General features: G+C 39.2%; 2 protein-coding genes and 1 non-coding gene across 3 annotated transcripts; 1 reads left to right on the top strand and 2 right to left on the bottom strand.

The window, feature by feature from the left end:
* Nucleotides 1-2,116: 2,116 nt before the first annotated feature.
* psmc4 (proteasome 26S subunit, ATPase 4) lies at nt 2,117-8,439 on the bottom strand. Its single transcript, XM_033981133.2, has 11 exons — nt 8,351-8,439; nt 7,815-7,913; nt 7,452-7,638; nt 6,324-6,470; nt 5,684-5,793; nt 5,436-5,529; nt 4,832-4,999; nt 4,675-4,751; nt 3,332-3,500; nt 2,654-2,709; nt 2,117-2,466 (listed from the first exon to the last, which is right to left on the bottom strand). The coding sequence occupies exons 1-11, from the start codon at nt 8,381-8,383 to the stop codon at nt 2,353-2,355; spliced, it is 1,254 nt and encodes a 417-aa protein (XP_033837024.1). The 5' UTR covers nt 8,384-8,439; the 3' UTR covers nt 2,117-2,352.
* A 2,836-nt stretch (nt 8,440-11,275) lies between these two features.
* trnar-ucu (transfer RNA arginine (anticodon UCU)) lies at nt 11,276-11,367 on the bottom strand. The gene is given in 2 exon segments: nt 11,276-11,311; nt 11,331-11,367. It is a non-coding gene; the product is annotated as a tRNA-Arg (tRNA).
* A 3,274-nt stretch (nt 11,368-14,641) lies between these two features.
* On the top strand, nt 14,642-22,156 carry LOC117384141 (mitogen-activated protein kinase 9-like). The gene is made up of 13 exons (XM_033981426.1): nt 14,642-14,833; nt 15,103-15,288; nt 16,045-16,226; nt 16,318-16,441; nt 17,049-17,156; nt 17,456-17,506; nt 17,993-18,162; nt 18,605-18,829; nt 19,167-19,552; nt 20,048-20,107; nt 20,208-20,352; nt 20,643-20,791; nt 22,002-22,156. The coding sequence occupies exons 1-13, from the start codon at nt 14,642-14,644 to the stop codon at nt 22,154-22,156; spliced, it is 2,133 nt and encodes a 710-aa protein (XP_033837317.1).
* Nucleotides 22,157-22,869: the final 713 nt, after the last annotated feature.

The raw sequence follows: 22,869 nt of genomic DNA, 5'->3' as shown, positions 1-22,869 counted from the left end.
CATTATTCAACTCCAAAGGCCTGATGTCACTTGAAAGGACTTTAAGTCATGAGATGATCATCATACAGCAGATCAGCGGACTCAATCCCTAACAAACGATAAGGTTCAAATCTGAAAGAAATATCAAAAATAGAAATCTATAAACAGTGAATCTACCACCAGAGTTATATTCATGAGTTTCAAGCTATGGAAACCGTCCTCCATGGTCATAGCAATTTAGCAATTCAATCAAAATGTTATATCTTTTGAATGAGAAAAGGTCTTCACTGGGTCCTCACAAAGTCCTTCAAAACAGGAAAAATTCTAGAGCATAAATGCAACCAAATCAAAGTAACCTGTGATTTTTTAAATGGTCACATTGGTTTTAGAAATCAATTTCAAAAGGAAACAAAATCTCAAATGCAAACTTAATAAAAAACACAGCTTAAGAAATAACAAAGGTAATATTTATTAAATGCACTGTATGTGTTTGTTTAAATTGTATTGTTTTCATACTGATCTTCATACTTATCTTCACCTTTTTAATATATTTTTTGCAGTCACTATTTCTCAACTATGAATGTTTGGCAGGATCGCCCAAAGCCGTACCAGCTGTTCTACCTGTGCCCTCCTGATGGCCACATTCACTTAGCGTATTTGGTGAAGTCGTTGTGGCGTGCAAGTTTCTCACACAGGCAGTATGGCGAGGATGACTACTTGGATGACTACTTGGATGTCACCTACTTCAGCTATTACGGCCACCCAGAGGAGGCTAGTCTGTGCGTCTGCCCCTACTTCTTTGACAAAGTCACTGAAAACCTGTGGAACTATCACCAGAGACAGCCAAGGTAGGTTAAATTAGATAGGGTTAGGACTGAAGATATTACCAACCAGGATACACCTTTGTGGTCATTTATCTCATCATTCTTCTTAAATATATTAAGTTAAAGGAGCCATAATTTTAGATTTCCTCTAACTTTTATTTCCATGAAATCATGCAGGTGAAGTTCCACCATTGCATGGAATGGGAACATCTGTTTCAAATATATTTTAAGTAGTAGTAGTGGATTTACCTGTTACGTTATATGTAGCCTATATGCTTGTTTCTGTGTTCAAGATGTCTCCATTCAGTTCTATTGTTTTGCTGCACAGGTATTATTAATCAGGTGATGATGGATTGTATGTCATTCAACTGGTTGTAAATTTGCTTTGTTTGATTTTACAGGGATGTGGGCTCTCTCAATCTGTGCTGTTTTCATTCCTGGTCAAATCTAAAGGAAGAAGTATCAAGGGCTTTTTTGTCCACAACAGAAGAAAAACAAAATGGCATTCATTTCAGTCAGCACTGTCGCCCTGTTACACGTGACCCCAACAGGATCTTATCAAGCAGCGGGTATCTTTTAAAGCTGTGTAAATTAACGTCGAACTCACAATGAAAACTTTTGGTTTACAACATTAAAATAATATTTTTAATCAATTCTTTGTTTTTTCCTTGTCCTTTTAACTGAAATATACTTTCACCCTGGTGAACACCGAATAGCTATGGATAAAAATTGTGTCAAATTCAACACTGCTTGTACTTAATGGGACAATTTTTAGCATTATTCAGCACAACTTGTGTTCTGATCTTGAGGGAAAAAAGCGAGGAGTCAGTTTAGCCAAATAGCTTGCCTGGCCAACCAAGACTACACACATTTCCCAAACTCTAAACAGAAAATTATTCCAGAAAATCCAGGTACACTATTTCAAATAGTTGTGACTGACAGGAGCATTAACCAATCAGAAAAATACTTGGGTCTGTTTGTGTAAAAAACATGAGTTTACAAAAGGAACGGCACAGATTTCTGCAGAATTAATGAGCAATTAGCAAGCAGAATTACTAAGCTATTTAAGAGAGATTTAAGAGTGTACCACCTTTGAGAGGGCTGCGCTACAAACAAACAGCTGTGATTGGATCAACCAAAAACTTGAACAAGTCAAAAAGAAGGGACTGGCCAGCTATGCAACCAAAGACCTTTTAACACACACACAGATGAATTATTTAAATAAATAAATGACATTGTGAATAATACTGGCCACGGAGATCAGACGTTTTAACTTGAAAGTACCTTTAAGCAGTAATTCTCTACATGACAACTTTTTGTTGAAAAAAAGGGTTTATTTTTAATGTTAAGATAAGCTGACATAGATACAAATACTTTTTAGCTATGGCCAGACATTTCAAGAACCAGTGGTGTCTACAGAGTGCTGTTTCAAAGCACCAGACTCTAAAATGACAGGCTCTGTGTTTCGCTGAGTAAAGATGAAAGTCTGGGACAAATCACGCAGACACAAAATGTCCATAACAATAGGATTGGACCCTCCTCTCAACTCCTACTTGTAGAACTCGTGCTCCTGTTCATCCTTCTTGATGACCGTCTTGTAGGCTTTTTCAAAGTCTTTAGCCAAGACTATGTAGCGGTTTTCACGCACAGCCAGCATGCCAGCCTGAAACAACAACACAGCTAAAACTTGGCCATTGGATAGGACATTGATTGATTATTCAACATTCATGACAATGTATTTTCTTTTTAGTATTTGAGATGTTCCACTAGACAATATATTAGACAATAAACTTCCACTAGGTTTATTGTACTGTATTGTAAAATGTGGAGTCCAAACCCAGTGCACTCACCTCTTGGCAGATGGAGTTGATGTCAGCTCCAGAAATCTTGTCTGGTCGGGCCACATCTATGAGTTTAGTCAAGGAGGGCAAAGCAACTCTAGCTAGCACAGTGTTCCAGTATCCATTTTCAAATACATAATATACAGCTGAATTACTAAGTTGGCCCTAAACAAAAAAATTGCAAAGGCTATAGTGCACCAAAAGCATCTGCACCCCTCAACCCAACACGGCACAGTTCAATGAAATAAGTCTAACCTTCCCCACTGACTATAAAGCTGAACTGAACAATACTACAAAAAAGGAAGGAGGACATGCAGTAGCAACCCACCAGCATGGCATTCCGTGTAATTAGTGAGCACAAGTAAAAAAAATATTAACATTTTAATATAATTGCTCCCACTTGTTTTATAAAGTCCACCATTTAACTTTTCTGGAGGAGGGGGATTAAACTTATCTATATAGGTATAGAGTCCGTTGAGATGAATGCCAACATCATTTAATGCCAACAACACCATGGAGACAGGCACATGGCAGTCCGTCCTCCAGAAAAGTTATATAGTGCACCTTTAAAGCAAAAAAAATCTAGTTTAGCTTAAAAAGGGAAAACTGCCCCATCAGATGTTGCATAATTGATAACGTTCTTAGTGACTATTTAACCGCTCTTATCCTGGCATGAGACAAGGATACAGTCCTCTAGGTCCACCTCCTCAGACAGGTTCATTTTGCTGGTGATGGTGGAGAAGACCAGTCGTTTCTGCCGGCGGTCAGGCAACGGAAACTCGATCTTTCGGTCCAGACGGCCGGGGCGCAGGAGAGCAGGGTCCAGTGTGTCAGCTCTGTTTGTGGCCATGATCACCTGAACAAAACACAGGCACAGTTAGCTCAGAACACAGAGCACATAAGGACACAGAGCTACGAGGAGACCTCACGATTGGGTTTCCAACTAGCTGGCTGCAGGGGATATAGACCAACAACAATGTGATTGGATCGGATACATAACCCCCTCTGGATGTTTTGAGACAGGGCATATCGGTGTGAAATAAGTAGAATATAAAAAAGCTGAATTGCTCACTTTAGACACATGCTTATGAGCAGGGGTTCAACTTTCTACGCCAAGTATGAAATAGGAGCATCTTGGTAACTTGAAATTTAAACGAGACTTCTACATGTTCTATGAAACAGCCCTCAGATCCTTAAGTCCAATTCAGGTCTTAAAAGTACTTTAATCATGGTTTATCATGTTTATCCTATTAACAAGAGGAATAGTGGTGGACAAAGCGGTCAATAACATGTATTCCTGTGTTTCTCAAACTGTGTACGTATACCACTGATGGTAGGCTTCTTTAAGTGGTACTTACACAGCTCTTCAGTATGTGGGTTTGTCTAATTTAGAATTCATAGTACCAATAAAATAAGACCAATTCTGCAGTGTAAATCCCCACATGACATCACTACTGATTACAATATACGATACGCCTACTCTATTACACTCCATTTTTATTATTCAGATGATTAGATCAAAATTGGATCTGCCCCTTTGTCCCGTTGCTCCAGCTCCTCCACCCCTGACCCCATGGCTGCAGAGACAGAGGAGGAGCTTCTCTCTTCTTTTTTGTACTTTAAATTAAGGTATGGATGAAGATGGCCTAAACATTGTTTGAAAAAGTTCCACAAAGAGATATTTAAGTGTGGAAAACACAGCATGTTCTGTGCTGTCTGCGGGTGAATTAGATGTGTGTACATTTGGTTATATTATTTTGCAGTGTTTTTTTTGTTAAACCGCCTTTAGCACTGACAAGCACTCAATATTGGTCCTATCATGACAAAATAAACACAGATGGAGTTTACGAGTTTAAAGTACACTGTCTGAATATGTGAGGAATGTGGAGGAGTCTTTTAGCTCCATATGCTCAAAGATTCAAGGCGTAACATTTTCATCCCCATTGACAAATGTAAAGACAGAGGATAAGATCATTTTTCCCATGTGCGCATCTCGTGGCATCCCCAGTGTAAGATATAGTATTCCTCACCTTTACATTGACAGTCTGGTCAAAACCATCCATTTGATTAAGCAGCTCAAGCAGGATTCTCTGTACTTCCCTGTCAGCTGCATGGGGCAAAGATAGGAGAGTAATTAAATAAAAAGACATTTTCTGAATCACAATAAATACAAAAGGAGATACAAGCCTCCAGTTTGTGCATCGAAACGTTTTGTGGCAATGGCATCAATCTCATCTATGAAGATAATTGCGGGAGCATTCTCTTTGGCCAGCCGGAAAACGTCACGCACCATACGAGGACCTTCCCCCAAGTACTTCTGAACGAACTCTGAGCCCACCACACGGATGAAGGCAGCTGACAAAACACAGCACAACTCATGAGTGCATTATGCAATCTCTAATTTGAAGTGTTTGTCAGGTTAGACTACTCATTTCACTTTAAAAAAAGTTACACAATAGTTATGATTAGACATATAAATGACAATGCTATATTTTATTACATCTATGTTTATACTGCTAGACCAACATGTTCCTTGTGCGTAAACTGTCCCTTCATTTTGGTTGAATTTTTGGTGTCGATGACAGAGGTAGAGGAATTCCAGTTAGAACACACTGCTATTTCCTGTATTTTTGTACTTTTCTGACAAACTACCACTTAACTTATAATATTACCACAGGTACTATCCCACCAAACAAAGCAAAAAATGTTTTCAAATCTGAAAACCTGTCATATGCACTTCAATATCAGGTGAAAATGGGATATAATTATATTATTATTTTAAGAGACTTACCTGTGGTATGATGAGCCACAGCTTTGGCCAACATAGTTTTACCACATCCTGGAGGTCCATACATTAAAACTCCTCTGGGTGGATCAATGCCAATCTGAAAAAGCAAAAATGAATCAAGATGTAGCCAGGTCCGACATTTTAGTCAGTTCCATCAGATAATGAAAAGGCTGGAATACGTTACTAAATTTGAAGTTGATAGATTTCAATATTTAAAAAGCAGAGGCAGTAAAAGGAATAATTAGTCCTACCTGTTTATAGAGCTCAAAGTGAGTGAGAGGCAACTCCACTGCTTCTCTGACTTCCTGTTTCTGAATGTCCATACCACCAATGTCAGCGTACATCACATCTGGCTTTTGGTCTGTAAAAAACGCCACACTATAATATGCAGTATAGCATATAGTATAAAGATATTTCAGATATCTCTCATGTTTGTGCATGTGAATACTGCAATAACTTTAAATAACACAGATTGTACTGACATTACATTGTCACTTAGATACAATTTACAAAACATGTTCACTAATTAGTGATTCACTTTATGCTAGTGAATTGGCCCAATAAAGACTGTCCAGAAGGATCTGCATTTTGACACTAAAAAGAGGGTATGTAGAATTTTTGTTTACATTTTTTTCTATGACTAATCTGTGCAGCCAATTTAAAAAGTGAAGATGTTCACATCAGATATCGATTTATTCTTATTTCTGCATCATCACTCCCCCAAACCCCAGCACCTGCAGCCAATCATGAACCTGTGCCACTGCAGCTCAGTGAGTAAATTCTACAGGTTCTAAGCATTCATGAGGCATGGCTTGTCCATATATTAAAATGAGACACATTAACTATTCTGTCTGTGCTGTAAAAGGAAATTCTACCACAGAACATTTGTACCTGAAGTCAACATCATGATGCTGCTGTCGGCCTCCGGAGGCAGTACATCCACCAGAGCATTGCTGTGTTTGTGGAGGGCCACAGATGCATTGGGCTTTAGCAGCTCTCGGTCGATGGTGCTCAGGATGCGCACATAATAGTTGGACCCTAAAAGGAAAAGATGGTGAATAAGAGGAGATAGAACTCATTACACATTTAAAACATTGCTCTGAACAGAATATTTAAACTTTTATGAGAGACTTATTTATTTAAGACACACCACAGCTTCTAAAAACAAAGCATAAATAGTGTAATGACAGCCCGTTAATTTTTCATATTTTCCTGCAATTCCTATTAATATCTAAACAGGCCAGAGCTCAAGTACTAAAAACAGGACTTCATCCCACATGGAATAGACAAACTAAAGGAAAAAATAATAGTTACGCTTGATAGCAAAACCAGTCTGGTTCTCTTCAGAATAAAAAAATTCAAAGAGATCTGCATAGGTTACCACAATTAGATTTGCTTAAATTCATTATTGTTTGTTTACATATTTCTTGTGGACTGGACAATTCATTAGTCTGTTTTCTGTTGGTGCAATCATTCACAAGCGCAAAACATTGGTTTGTAAAACAGGTATGAAATAAAGGGCTCAACCAACTATCAAACAAAAAAAGAAGAAATTTCTTGCACATCTCCTTTGCCTGATGAAGGCCAGGAGAAGAGGCTTTGTAACACCAGGGATTTATCTACAACAATAAAGAAGGCTGCTGTTGTGATATTACCGGTACATCATAGAAAATTGGATTTAGTTGATCTAGCTAATCAAAACAATAACATTTGCAATAATATCAAAATATGACTTCAGTTTATTTCAGCTATTGGTGTACATCACAAATAATTAACAGGAAGGAACCTTTTTGCATCTAGTGTGCAGCAGCACAGACAGACTGCATACAGAAAGTAGCTTTAAGAGATCATTGTGTTTGATTTGTAGATGTTTATTGTTTTGTATTGTTACTGTCTGTCTGTTTTTTGAATGGACCACGAGTCCGAAATAAAGATGAATTGAATTGTACAAGCCCACTGCAAAATATAATAATATCACCCTAAAGTAATACATTGCAAGTCTTCTGACTTTTACTGTACCTGTAGTGGAACCAACTATGGCAGTGTTCTGGTCCACAGCTTCCAAAAACTGTCCGATGACCAGAGGGATGCTCTGTATCCTCTTCACCTCCTCCTGAGCGTGGAGGAACTCCTTCTTTAGGTTTTTCTGTTCATCTTTGATATACTCCTCTTGCACCTCCAGGAACTCCAGCTCCTGCTGTAGTTTCTGTAAGCACAAAATATTATTGCAACCACATTCACAAATAAATTTTAAAAAGTACTCAAATCTTCATAAAAAATAATCATCACCACGTCAACATCAAATCCCTACACCACATAGCACGTCACACCATAATGCACTTTACTTTCAAAATAAGTTTCTATCATTATAAAGTATACTACCTTGTATCTGGTGTAAAGATCCTCCAGATCTTCGGGTTCTGGAGCCAGGAAGGACAGACCAGTTTGTGGTCTGGAATTCAAAACTGCAGGCATTTCCTCCTGAACAGAACAAAAGGGAAAACTTAGGCCATTATTATAATAATATCAAGTTCTATAATGCCATTACAGTAAACAGTGATAGAATTAGCATAGCATGTTAGCTCACAAAATAGAATCAAACGTAACACGGGTATATAGAAAAGCTAAACGCACCAAACGTGATCATGACCCCAAACTAAACATTTGATTTCACGATTTCAAAAAGCTACCCACAGTTCTTTTATTTCTCAAATTGACACTAACACGAGCAGAGCATGACATAGCAGTAAAGAATGAATAGGCAGGTTTAGTCCGTGCGGTGTAAACAACTGATCTGAAGCTTACACATGCCAAAAAGCACAGATAAACACAAGCCCTATTCATGCTCGCAGTGTATAACATCAAACCAAGTCTGTCAAATCAATCAGAAATAACAAATAGTTTGAACAAATTCATACCGGGCTCTTTTCTACGGCTACGCAGTCCTCCATGTTGGATTTGACCAGCAGACGCTGACGTAGTGGCGTAAAACGTTGATGAGTGGCTTTCGCGGGGCTTCTGGGTAATGTAGTTCATCCTATTCTAAGAGCAGCAGATGGGATAACGTTCAGCTAGATCCAAAAACCGAAAATAGAAGAAATCATGCACCATTGCTACAGTAGTAAAGAATAACACAAAGGCGGACAAATGCAGGTGAAATTGGGAACACACTAGAGCTGCGAAGGAATTAGTTACCACCAGAGGGAGCAAGTGAACCACTATTTATTGATACTTTGCCCCTGATGTCATCAAAAGACTCCCTGCTATAGGAGTAGCTATAATACTGCTACTAGGAAGAACTGTTAGATTTTACTGTATTGAACTATTCCTTTAAAATCAAATGGATCAATAAGTATACTGAAAACCCCGAATCTCTGTGGTACTTCATGCCAATATATTTAAGAAGGTCTTCACTTCTTACTAAAATGTACCTATCAGGTAAAATTGCCTTTAAAATTGAATGCCTTTTAGCAACAATCTCATCTTGCCTGGAAAATATGCTACAAGCCTGTTTCTGACCACATAAAAACATAATATGGAATAATGAAAACATAACCATATTGAATAAATCAATATTTCTACAAAAATGTATTGAAAAGAATCAGAGAAATGCACTGGAAAATCATCCATATATATTAACAAGAATGAATATATATGAGGAATTTTCAAGGCTCCTTTGGCCATATACTCCTCTCGCATCTCTCCAGTCTGTCATCAAACAAGCCTAACACCGGCGTGCACGGGACGCCGGCCTGCACGGGACGCCGGCCTGCACGGGACGCCGGCCTGCACGGGACACCGTGTCTCCCGAATGCCACTCTGATACTGCTTTGCAATAGATGAGCAAACTAACTGACATTTCTACCCTCAACTATAATAATTGTTGCTTATTCTTATATCTTTATTTATTATTCTTTTTACTTGAAACTTGAAATTCACGCTGCCTAGGTAGGCTCCATGCAGGCTGCTTTAGACCGCGTTCACGCTGTGTTTGGTAAGCTCTAAGCAGGCTGCTTTAATTCCAAAGATTCTGCTCTGTTTCCTGTGACTGAGTTTGCCATTTCAAATGAGCCGACCAGCACTACTATATATGAAATATGATATTGACCCAGAGCAGTAGACGAGCTGAGGAAATCAGCAAGGTAACCAATGAGCTTTAGGCCGATCTTTACCAGTGAGAAATCAAAAGTATAAAATGTGAAAAAGCATAAAATTAACCTGCAAAATGGTGTGAAGCTAATGTATTTTGAATAATGTGAATGTATTCTCTTGTCTTTGTGTAGGAAATGAGGTATTTTCTCATCATAAGGAATGGCCTTTTGTCTATGTGATCAATGGGGTAAGACATATACAGGGACAATGGGGGGACTTGAACCCAAACCTTTGAGTTTTTAAGCTGAATTTTTGCACTTGAAAGCTTAGAGGTCCAATGCAATATCCATTGTGCCACAGAGCCCTCAGACACATGTATGCAGAGATGATCACTTTTAGAAAGGCCTTGAGCTAAAGGGCTAGTGGAATAACATAATAAAAGGCATGAGTAGAGGGAGCATTGCAGGCTAACTTAAGTAATGTGAACATATTCTTTTGTAACTTCAGTTTGTATGGGTAACTTGTCAATGTAATCAGCGGAGGAAGACATAAACAGCAACTCTGGTCGGACTCAGACCCACAACCTTTGCATGCGCTTTCTGTTGAAAGCCTCGGGATCCAATGAGGTATACATTACACCACAGAGTCCTGACACCAAACAAAGAAAATGTATGCAGACATGATCACTTTCACAAAGGCCTTGGTCTAAAGCTAGTGGACAGCAATGTAAAAGATTTGGAGGAAGCGTTCTCTTGCATTTTCAAGTAAATACAGTTTATGGGAGAACTGAAGTTCTCTTCAACAATTTTCTAGCAAATTTAGTTTGTGTGGGAACTGAACCATTTTTCACTTTTCGCCACCTTTCTCAACTTGTGCTTGCAATCAATGGGGTAAGACATAAAAAACAACTCTGGTGGGACTTGAACACACACCTTTTGAATGTCCTTGCGCTTGACAGTATAGAAGTCCAATGCACCACAGTGCCCTCAGACATTTAACAGTTGACATATGCAAAGGTGATCACTTTCAGAAAGGCCTTGAGCTTTTGGGATAATAGAATAAAGTAAAAGCTACAGGCATTACATGAGTAGAGAGAGCATTACAGGTTAACTTATTTCAAAGAAATGTGAGTGTATTTTTTGTAACTTTTGTTTGTGTGGGTATTGAACCATTTTTCAACCCCTTTCCCTGTTTATTTATTTTATTTATTTATTTGAAGAACAATGTGCAGATACATTAAATAGATGGCTGCACCAGATTTAGCAAAATGCTAATTTCCATCCATAGTCCTTGGTGTCACAAACATCAAAAAACAACTCACATATAAAAAGTGCAATACAAAAGACAATGTACAAGTGTGCACAATTTTCAATACATAGTGCAAGCTACAAGTTATTAAAGTGCAAGACATAGAAAAAAACATAGAAAAAAAATGCAACAAATATCAGAATAAATACAGTGTATGTAAACAAGACAGTAATATGACACTAAGACAGTACTATGACACTCATGATCTGGCAATCTAGTGGCCATCAGATGGTACCCACGAGGGTAACATCTGATGGCCGAATACCCGTCTGGTATTGTTAGTGTGAGCAGGACTGATGGTCAAGAAGCCAGTTTTTAACAGCTCATGAAAAGCTGTGATAATCTGCTATGTTCTTAAGATTTTCTGGAAGCCCGTTCCATTCCTTGATGGCTTTAAAAGAGAAGGCAGATTGACTGTACTCAATGGAGGAAGACATAAACAGTGACTCTGGTGGGACTTGAACCCACAACCTCTGAATGTCTTTGCACATGAAAGTCTAGAAGTCCAATGCACTACCCATTGCACCACAGAGCCCTCTGGCACGTGCATGCAGAGATCATTTTCAGAAAGGCCTTGAGTTAATGGGCTAGGTCACTGAGAGCTGCAAATACTTTTTGACATCTGAAATGAAGATAACACTGTATATATGGTTTGTTTGTTTTTACCTTTACACTTTGTATAAACAACTATAGTATGTTGCCTATGAAATCCATGGAGTGCTACAGAGACTTCTGCTCCTGAACCTCTGCACACACTGTTTGCAATTTGAGGCTGTAGAAGTCAGTTTCATCTTTATGCAGGACTGTAAACTGTCGTCTGTGAGGCGTGAGTGGTGTTTGTTTTGAACATAATTCATAGTTAGCATAGTTTTTAACATATTTTTATTTTTCAGGATCACAATAATTTTCCAATTTAAACTACGATTTAAAAAATAACTAATTTAAATATATATACTGGGTAATATAATGTAATATATAGTGTAATATCACTGATCTCTAATGTGCTTTGTCATGTGTGATGGACTGAATGTTTTCTGTGCCTATGTCCTTTTTTTTGTCTTGCCATCAACCTGCCAATGGGACTACGGATGAAAATTTGCCTGCATGGCTAACTCTGGCACTTTTACATGCTATACTAACACATGTTGATCAATGTGCACTGTCCCATATTTAATAAATAAACATAAACATAATATAATGTAATATATACACTTCAATTAAGTACTTATGATTTATTTTCTCAAGCCACGTGGAGCCGCACTACATGGATGATAGAGCCGCATGGGGCTCCAGAGCCAAGGGTTGCCGACCCCTGGGCTAATGGAATAACAAAGCAAAAGTAGGCATTATATGAGTAGAGGGAGCATTGCAGGCTGACTTATTTCAAAGTAATGTGAACATATTCTTTTGTAATTGTATTGAACAGTTCACATATGCAAAGGTGATCACTTTCCTTGATCTTTTGGGCTAATGAAATAACAAAGTAAAAGCTACAGGCATTACATGGGTAGAGAGAGCATTGCAGACTAACTCATTTCAATGAAATGTGAGTATATTTTACAAAACAAAACTCCAGGTATATTTACGACAAGGATCATTATAACATAGATCTGGAAATAGTGTAATGGGCCCTTTAATTTCAAGTGAGAGAGGTTCCTATAAAAAGAAGTAAAGAGATAAAAAGGTACAAAAGCAAGAGAAATCAACTTAATGAACGAACTTCATCCTTTTGGGCAGATCGATACCAAATATTGACTGACTGAAATATCACAAAGTATTTATTCTAAAGAAAAAATATTTTAAAATAAAAATTTTGTAAAATACATTTGTTATATTTTAGTTTATCTTCAGATATATTTATTTTTAGGTTAGTTTAGGATGCTGTGGAGCAAAGATAATGATGCCAAATTCATAGTTATATCGTTGTTATGGATATCAGATCAATTTAAAATTGAATAGGCAGGCACATTTCTGCTGGAAAATGGATAGTAAAAGATTCTTGTTCAGGTTTAATTAAAGCAGTGTTAAAAGTATAACCTGGCAAAAGACTGATATTACAGTGTTAAAATGGGCTCTTTATAATATCAATGTGGAACCAGTCATTAAGATAAACAAATGAATGTTACAAGATTAAAACAACCACTTTTTTGGAGTCATAAATGTGTTAGATCAATTTGTTCTGTTTTTACTCTTGATAACTTTGTCAGTAATTATAAATAAAATGTTTTTGGCAGAAAATCAGCAAAGATCAGAAGGAGGCGTTCAAGATGGATTATGGTGCAGCTTCAGGTCAGTATCAGTATGACTTTATAATAGTCATATAAGTATAACTATGTTTTTATAACTCTGACAAAGACACAACTCCAGATGTCTCAAATGTTAGAATACAAGGCCCATCATTGTTGATAATGGATAACTGTCCATTGTCAGGAACCTTCTGAAAGCCTCATGCTCTTTGCCCTTTTTCCACCCAAAGTGACTCTTGTAATTCAATAGATATATTCAGAGATGATTTAATCATCCACAGTGAAGGTGAAATCATACCTAAAAATATACAAGTTTTTACTCAAAATGTCTTTAGGCCTATATTACATACTACCATCTAGGAATGTTGTGCATTATTCATTCACTCCACACTCTGTGGTAGTAAGCTAATGTAGTCACAGCTGCCCCAGGGCAGACTGACGGAACAGAGTCTACCAATCTGCACCACTGGCCCCTCCCACCATCAACACTCACACACTGCTTTCATACCAGGCAATGTGGGTGAAGTGTCTTGCTTAAGGACGCAAAACAAAAAAAAATTATATTTGACCAATTTGTTTAGATTTGATTGTAAGATCTATACAAAAAATATAGAAGTTACAAGACAGGAATTATGCCATTAAATACATTAATTTTATCATTTACAACTGTGAGTGTAGAACTTCAAAAAAGTACATTTATGAATTTTATTTCTCAAAATAATAAAATATAATTATGCCTTTTCCCAGTTTTATTTTCATATCACACAGATTCCATATTTCCATGGCGATGTGCCATGATGATGTCACTGATGATGTGTAAGCCCTTTACTATGGCAACCCAGCTGTGTGAATTCAACACTTTTGCCCGAGAACTTCATGAGTTGGTCACATCTTTCCATACCTCTGCACGTTTTCTCAAGCAGCTCCTACAGTTTTCACTCAAACTCCCCCAAAGTTTGATCGAAGCAGCGATTTGAGCTCATCTACAAAATGGTATGAAGGTTTTTGCAGGAAATCTTTGAATATTTTGCTACCTCACATTTGTGGAAAGCATACACTATATTTGGTGCAACAAAATATAGAAATTAACTACAACTAATTTAAAGATATCTCCGTGAACTCCCAGTAGAAAATAGACTAGGCTACTTCTCAAGGCAATGTAAAGATATTAAATGTACCTTCACACTTGTCCCAATTTAGTCCTGGTTTGGTCCTGATGTGGACTGGTTTAGTCCGGATGTGGACTGGTTTAATCCGGTTCTAGTCCTCATTTTGTTCTGATGTAGCCTTGTCTTGGTCCTGTTCTAGTCCTGGTTTAGTTCAGCTTGAAATTTCACATAGCCATTAAAAACAAAGAAACAAAAACTATGTAAATGACAATCCAGTGTTTGCTATGAAGAAGTGGCTCTCTGAAAAGTAGTCTCTCAGTTTTAACAGAAAGTCAGTGGTCTTGTTAAGTCAGATTTACAATGACCAAAATGTAAAATGTGCTTATGTCACTGTTCTATACAAATATACCAATTCTTGTTTAAACCTTTCCTCCCTCAGGTTTATTCTTACGTTATGGTTGCCGATAAAGGCCCGGTTGCCGTGAACAGTATCATCTCCTCTGGCTCAGAGAGTTACGAGGTGAAGAAGATCCTGGGCTCAGGTGCTTTCGGGGTGGTCTCCCTGTGCCACAAGCTCTCTACTGACCATAAGGTGGCGCTGAAGATGATCAACATCATTCAAGTCCTAGAGAACCCAGCAAACGAGGTACTGTATCAAAGCATGAACGTGGTGCTAGATAGTGGGGCCCAGAGAGACAGAAGTGATCACGTGGCTCTGGTTGCTCCAGTGTTGGCTTTTGTTGCTATGAACAGGCCTAAAATGTTATATGTTTGACTGTTGTATGTTTTATTTTATGGTGTAAACTGAGAGAAAGCTAGTAGGTGACACATTTGTTTTCAACGTTACTTCTGCTAACATCTTAACTAACCTGAAACATTATGTGTATGTGACCCTCTCCTCTGTCTCCTCCACAGGCTGCCATGCTCCATACCCTGATGGAGCAGGGAGGTGCCCGCGCTCACATCGTGGAGTGGTTTGGCTCCTTTTTCTTCAAGGACCACTACGTGCACAAGTTTGAGGTTCTGGACATGTGCCTTGTAGACTATATCCAAAAGAACGGCACGCTCAAACTCAAGGAGATTCGCCCACTCCTGCATCAGGTCTGACTTTTCACACACTTATCAAGACAAAAAAAAGTTTAGATTTATAACAGTAAAAAATGAAATACTGGGACGTTAACAGAGCAGAGAAATTCAGTCTGGAGCTGCTTCATGAGGTATGTTTTGACTGGTTCTGGTGCTCTGACCGGTTCACCTTGGTGGAATAAGGTTCTACAGAGTCTGCGTTCCCTCTTGTCCTCTCAATGTGGTGTTTAGCTCCTCCTTGGCTAAAGCAGAACCAGAGCCAAAGAGAGCCGGTCCCCTTTGGGAGGTAGTACCTTGCGTGGGTCGATTTGTAGCCCTCAAACATCCAGGGTTTAAGACAGTGGAAATCCTTGGCTGGTTTTAATCCACTCTGCGTCGTCCCACTGTTAAATGAGATTCAAACAAAGCGGTACCAGACTGAAGGTTTTTATGGAATAGAATGAGAAACTGACAATTGACTGACCAGGCGAACCAATTGAGGGATTAATCATTTGTGTAATTTAGGGTTAGGATTTTACTCAGGAATGACTTAATAATTCTGCAAACACGTTTCAACTGTTTTATTGTTGTAAATATCTGATTGCTTACTGTATAACTTGTACTTGACCATTCAAAAGTTTGGACACACGGTATTATTTATGGTTCTTTTTTATTTCATATTATGGTGGTGAACTTTAAAATACATTCAAACAGAAGGCGTGTCCAAACCTTTGAATGGTTGTGTATAACTGTATCTGTAAGTTGTGCTGACCAGATCTTCCTCTCTTGCAGATGGGCACCGCTCTGTCCTTCCTAAAGACTTTAGGCATCGTGCACGCTGATCTGAAGCACGATAATATCATGATGGTGGACACAGTCTCCAAACCTCTGCAGATCAAGATAATCGACTTTGGCCTGGCTCGGCATGTGTCCCACATACATCAGGGAATCAAAGTGCAGACACGTAACCACAGGTAAAATTACACACTGTTATGATGGAACAGAACAAGGACAAACAGCAGCTGGAGTCAGTCTAACACTATCCTCTTATTATGTTGTGTGCAGAGCTCCAGAGGTGTTCCTGGGAGCACCGTACGATCAAGGCATAGACATGTGGTCCATCGGCTGCATGATCATAGAACTGTTCCTTGGATATTTGCTGTTCCCCGGGTGTGATGAGCACGATCTGGTAAGACTAAAATAACTATATAAATATATATTGTATTTAGGAAGACCACTGTTATTATCTATAGACATTTGAGTTGTCAAAATTATCAAAAATCAGATACTGAAACTAGTATTGAAGATTCACATTTGAGCAGGTATCAATACTAAAAAGTCACATTCACAGGACAGAAATGAACCTTTCCTGAATAGCTTTAGAACGATCTTGATCTGTATCAGAACAAGTATAAGACGACAAAGACTAGTATACACCCACGGACCACTATGGAATCTACCTGAGTGACTGAGGGATGTGTAATCCCTCAGACATAAAGCCACATGGGAGTATAAAAGAAAGTACTACCACTTGATGTTAAAAATCACATTCTATTGTCTAAAGAGGGCATCTTTTTTTAATCATAGTGGTATCGGAATCAGTATTGAGTATCAAGTCTGTTCTTTAACATTGAAATCAGATTTGAAATTTTTCAGTTTGAAATTCATGACGACACTAATAGAAATATAAAAGAAAGTTAGATGAAACCAAATTTATAAAAATGCTTTGTAACTTTCTGGAGGTGGCACCTGCATGATCCATTGCAGTAACTAATTGTGTTGTGTTCTTTTCACAGTTCTGCAGTATAATCAAAACTGTTGGACTTCCTTCAGATGAGCTCCTGGAGAAGGGTCGGTATACGAACATGTACCTGACCTACGAATACAACCGCTGGTTATTCAAAGTGAGTAACCCATTTTCACTATTATTGCACATTTGGATTAGTGTGTAGAGGTTATGCACTCATGTCAGTCCCATTCAGTACCTCCTTAAGTTCAGAATGAGAGGTAAAAGCTAATGTCATAATTTAAAGGTCGTATATTATACAAAACATATTCTTTAAGCCATGTTATGATGTTGTTACCTCATCAAAAACATACTTGAAGAACTTTTGCCACTCACTGCTGACACTGCTGACTTTCGGTGCATAACCTCTCTTGTAACACTGACTTGAAGCTAACATATCTGTTCTTCTGTCTGTAGAATACCTATGAGGTTGCTCCCACCACCTCGACGCTGGCCAGTGTGTTCAAAGTAAGTATGCTTTTAATATCTTTATGCATCGTAAACAGAATAACATCATATTTCGAGCATTTCAAGCCCATGAATCCTAGAAGCCCCACCCCTTCTCCCCCATCTCTCTCCCCTGTAATCCTGCAGACCCCTCCCCTCCTCCCCCCTTATTCTCCCCTTTAGTCCTCCAAACCCCATCTCTCCTTCCCACTTCACTCTCCCCTTTAATCCTGCAGACCTCTCCCCCTCCTCCCCTTTCGTTCTCCCTTTTCATTCTCCTTTTTAATCCTCCAGACCCCACCCGTCCTTCCCCCTCGCTCTCCCCCTTAGTCCTCCAGGCACTGCCCAGTTAAACAGCTCATTTGGACTGTGGCTGTGGGGTGGAGTTTAGGTCCTTAGTCCCAACTTTAAACTTGAATTATTAAACTTTACTACTGCTTTACTCTGACAAATATGGGTATTGTGTGTACTTTGGACCATCCTTAACGTGTTTTCTCTCATTTGCAGTACACTCCTGTGAATGAAGCAGACAAGCGTGACAGTGAGTGTTTCCTGGACCTGGTGAGTCTGATGCTGAAGCCAGACCCCGCAAAACGCATCAGCCCAGAAGAACTTCTCAAACACCCCTTCATCACCATGGAACATCTGAAAGCCTTAAGGGACCTTCATCCAGATCAGTGAGTACAGCCAGGAACAAAACTGGGACTAGAGCAGGACTAGACCAGGACTAAATCAAAACAAGACAAGGACTAAAACATGACTACATCTGGACTAGACTGGGACTAAACCAGGACTAGACCAAGACTAAACCATGGCCAAACCAGGGTTAGACCAGGACTAAATCAAGACTAGACCAAGAATAGACCAGGACTAAACCAGGACCAAAACCAGCATTAGGACTAACCCAAGACTAGACTTGGACTAAATCAAGACTAAACCGGAACCACCACCCAGATCAGTGACTATAGCTAGATTCAAAACTGACATTAGAAGAGGACTAAACCAGAAAACAACACAAGAAAACAAACTAACTCAACAAGAAAAGCCTGTATTAATGAAAGTATTTCTAGTACTTTTAATTACAGGTCAGTCTGGTCTAACCCTGACTCTCTCTTCTAGTGTCTTGGAGTGTGAAAAGTCCATGTGGGATGTTGTGGGATGTGTCGAACACAAAGAGCTGAGCTGCAGTGACATAGACGATGATGAAGAGATCTTTATGGACTCCAGATCTTCAGAGGAGAAGCACAGTTTACCTGCTGAAGAACCCAGAACTTCCACAGAGGAGAAGCCGAGTGCTCCATCAAAGTCATGCAAACGCAAACACGAGGAGGACCAGGACACAATGTGAGTAACACTAACCAAACCAGATTTAAAGTTACACTCTGTAACTTGCATGATGAGGGATTCACCATCTGCTTGTCTCCACGGAGATGTAATTCCTTTATCTTGGATCTTTGACAGTATGGGATTATACATATCTATTATACAGTTATTCAATTACAGGGGTTTAGAGTATGTATTACCGTGGGATAAATTTAAAAGAGAACTGTTAATATTTCAAGCAGGGCAATAACATCTCTGTGGCATACTTTTTGTTTTGTTTGATTAGAACACGGCTAGATAACTAAAACCTTTTAATAAAACTGTAATCAGAATAACTAATCAGTGCTTCCTTTTCTAGGTACAGTAAGAGACTTTGTGTGGGGCCAGTCTCTACACCTGAGGGCCCCTCCCGCTGTGAGGAGCCAGCCCCTGCTCCTGAGAGCCCCATACGCTCAGTGCAGTCTGTGGTCCAGTCTAAAGTCTCCACAGTGAGAAGGAAAAGACGTCATGAGACTGAGGCCGAGTCCAGTGACCTCCACCACGACTCTGATCTTAAGTATGGTAAGAGACTCTGTGTGGGGCCAGTCTCTACCCCTGTGGGCCCCTCCTGCTGTGAGGAGCCAAACCCTGCTCCTGAGGATCCCATCTGCTCAGAGCAGTCTGCGGTTCATTCCCCAGACCACAGGATGAGAAGAAAGAGACGTCATGAAACTGCAGCCATGTCCAGCGACTCTGACTCTGACAGTAGGTTTTTAAGCACTTCTTTGTTAATTCATGATCAATATTTGTTTGTGTAGAGTTTTTAGAATCATTCTCAAAGACTCTAAAAGAATCTAAAGAGTAAACAGAAACAAAAATGGCTTAAAGCTGAGTACCCCAACTTTAACAGTAAAGTTTTGTTTTCCTCTCTATAAAGTATGTTGGTACTGTAAGTATAAGAAAGTATACTGAACTTGCCTCTTCCACAAGAGAGTTTAGATCCAGGGTTTATGAGAGCTGTAGCAAATTCAAGTCATGGTAACATTTTAAATCCCCATTTCCTCTCTTAGTGGTTTGAAAATCAGTTCCCCCATCTTTTCAAAATAAAGTCAGTGCAAATCAGACCCAGGTTTTAAAGCTAAAATTCAAAATTAGTTTAAACATAAATTATAATTACACTTCCCTTTAGCACTTCATGTTTTTATCAAATGAAAAAAAAAAAAAATCTTACTAATAATGCTCTTTTTGTACTTTCTCCAGATTCTCCAAAGAGACGCGTGGGGAACATCCCAGACATCAACCCAACCTGTGACTCTGAAGGTAAATACTGTTTTCTCTGTTCACACTATTTTTCACTTTCGAGAATTTTTCCTCTGAACCATGTCATATATAATAGATTTTGTAATGCATTTTTTTGTAGAAGCTGTTGGAAGCGCTCAGAGTCACTGTACAAATGTGGAGGATAACAGTAAACCCTCTGAAGACCTCCAAAAATCTACAGAAGAGAAGCAGAGTGAACCGTCTCCATCGCGCAAACGCCGATGGAAGGAGGATCAGGACACAATGTGAGTGATTTATGCTTATCCTTTATGGAGTTATATAACTATGGACATTTTATTGCTAACAAAAAATACCTTGAAAAAACTTTTTGTTAAGAGTGGGGTCACGTCTCCACAGATCTGGCTCGTAACTGGGCCAGTTGTGCCATCTGCTTGTCCCCAGGGTAAAAGAAAAGTTAAATGTCGTACTGTGGGACATTCCAGGCAAAGCAAGACATGCCTTTGTTGCGATGGAACATGCCTGGTCACTGTAATCTGCATTTCTAACCATTCATCCTTTTCCTTTTGGTCTGCAGACCTCTTGAAGAAGCCCTGCTGCTGTTCTGTAAGGAGAACTTGTCCTGTAATAGACTCTGTGTGGGGCCAGTCATTGCTCCCGAGGGCCCCTATCTCCCTGAGGAGCTGGTCCCTGTTCCTGAAGGCCTCTCTCGCCATGAATCTTACAGTAGGTTTTTCACCACTACAACTACATTATTAATATGATTTAATATTGGTTTATTTTATATACAATTTAGCACACATCCATATACATATATTACGCTATTTTCTGATGCTGTAATGTTGTTTCCTCATCAAAAATATACTGGAGTTCTGTTTTGTTTCACACAGTCGCACATGTTTAAAGTGGGACATGACACCTAAAATCTGCCCATAACCATATTTCAAATAGAGCTGTTAAACTGGGCAGTGCCTGGAGGACTAAAGAAGAGAGTGAGGGGGAAGGAGGGGTGGGGTCTGGGACACATTACAGTGTGATTGGTCTAATTGTATCCACACTTCAAACTCCGCTCGCCAGTGTTTTCTAATCAGAAACACCTGGGTTTAATTGACAGTTTCTGTTTGAGCTATTTTTTTATACATTTTAACCACAAAGCTTCAAATATATCTAGTTTACATTACTGTCCAAAAGGACTAGGGACAGTAGATAATGCTATTCAAACACCATATACACAGTCTAGTAATAAAAAGGGTTGATGTAGCATTTAGTGATGTCATGTAGCAATACAGGAAGTGCTCCACTGGGTTTTCAAAGTCCATCCACCTTCACTAGAACCATTTGGATAATTTCAGCCCCAGAATTTTCAGTCTATATTTACCAAAAGGTAAAAGGTAGCTCTTAACTTGAAAAGTACCGTTTCATGACATCACAAGGTGGAACTGAGCTTTTTGAGCTTTGGAGACGTAGACAGAATAATAATAATAAAGGATTTCTCAAACGTGTGAATGAAACAAAACACAACTCCAGATATGTTTTCAATGAGGCTTAAAGATCATGACTTAAGAGTCCATTTTGCATAATGCAGAGCTTTAAAATAAGGTAGTGGCTCATATACAGCAGAGTTAAAGTTTTCTGTCCAGTGACAATATAGAAAAAAGATATAGAACTGAGTGTGAGCTCCTCTCACTACTTCAAATAATTAGAGTTCATCTTGTGAAGTCTGAGCTGTGAGTGTTACTTGGCCTGGTGGCATCATCTACTTGCCTCCATAGACATATCTACATTTTTAGTGCCATATTTTACTATTTTAAAGCTTTAAACAACAACTTGAGGAGCTTGGGTGGCACCAGAACTGTTGTAGAAGTACTTTGATATTTTGTAATATACACTAACTATCTAATATGACTAATAGTACTGTGACTCTTTTTCTTCACAGACAGCCTCAGCCTGGTGAATGTGGAGTCTCCTCCTCAGAACAAAAGGAGTCCACGCCACAACGAAAGAAGTCCACTCCAGCATGCAAGGAGTGGAGCAAAAAAGGACTCCACTGGAACTAGAAGAAATCGGAAGAGGACGCAGTCCCTCCACTGAACTGCAGTGGAGAGGGCTGCTAAACTGGACAGTGCCTGGAGGACTAAAAGAAGAGAGTGAGGGGGGGAGAGACGGGAGCCGGGGTCTTGGGGGTGGGGTATAAGGGACAGTGTGATTGGTTTAGTGGGACACGTGTCTGGTCGATCTCTTCAAGAGGAAATATGGATTTTGTGTTAAATCCTCTTGTGTGGACACAAGTGGATTTAAGGATCTATATTGTTATTAGGTGACTCTTTATGATGGGAGAACAAACAGGTGAGAGCGGGGGCAGTGTCACGTCAGTTTGGAGATTACAGATCTTTAAAAGGACGTGAGCCAGTCCAGTCTGGACACAGCCGTCTGCTTACACTACCTGTCATAAGTGTAGTTACTTTAACATGGGTCCAAGCTAAAGCCTGGTTTATTTGGCCAATCCAGGCTCATCAAATGTTACTATGGCAAAACAGTTGTGGTAGTAACAAAGACAGCATTTTTGATCCCTTGAACATCGACGAAAAGTCCCCAAACCAAATGGGATCGACATATTCAATAAAATAGGCGTCATGAGAATGTCCAACGCCCACCAACTCCACACCGCCAACACTGTAAATCTGCCCCGAGTTCTGCACCTCTTTGGTCCACCTTTCACCAGCCATTATGACAGCTCCACATCGGCCAATCAGAAAGACTTTTTAGATATCGTTTTAGATATCGTTTTAGATATCATTTTAGAT

The sequence above is a fragment of the Periophthalmus magnuspinnatus genome, chromosome 16 (genome assembly GCF_009829125.3).
Source record: "Periophthalmus magnuspinnatus isolate fPerMag1 chromosome 16, fPerMag1.2.pri, whole genome shotgun sequence".
NCBI lineage: Eukaryota > Metazoa > Chordata > Actinopteri > Gobiiformes > Gobiidae > Periophthalmus > Periophthalmus magnuspinnatus.
This window is presented reverse-complemented; position numbering and strand designations above follow the sequence as displayed.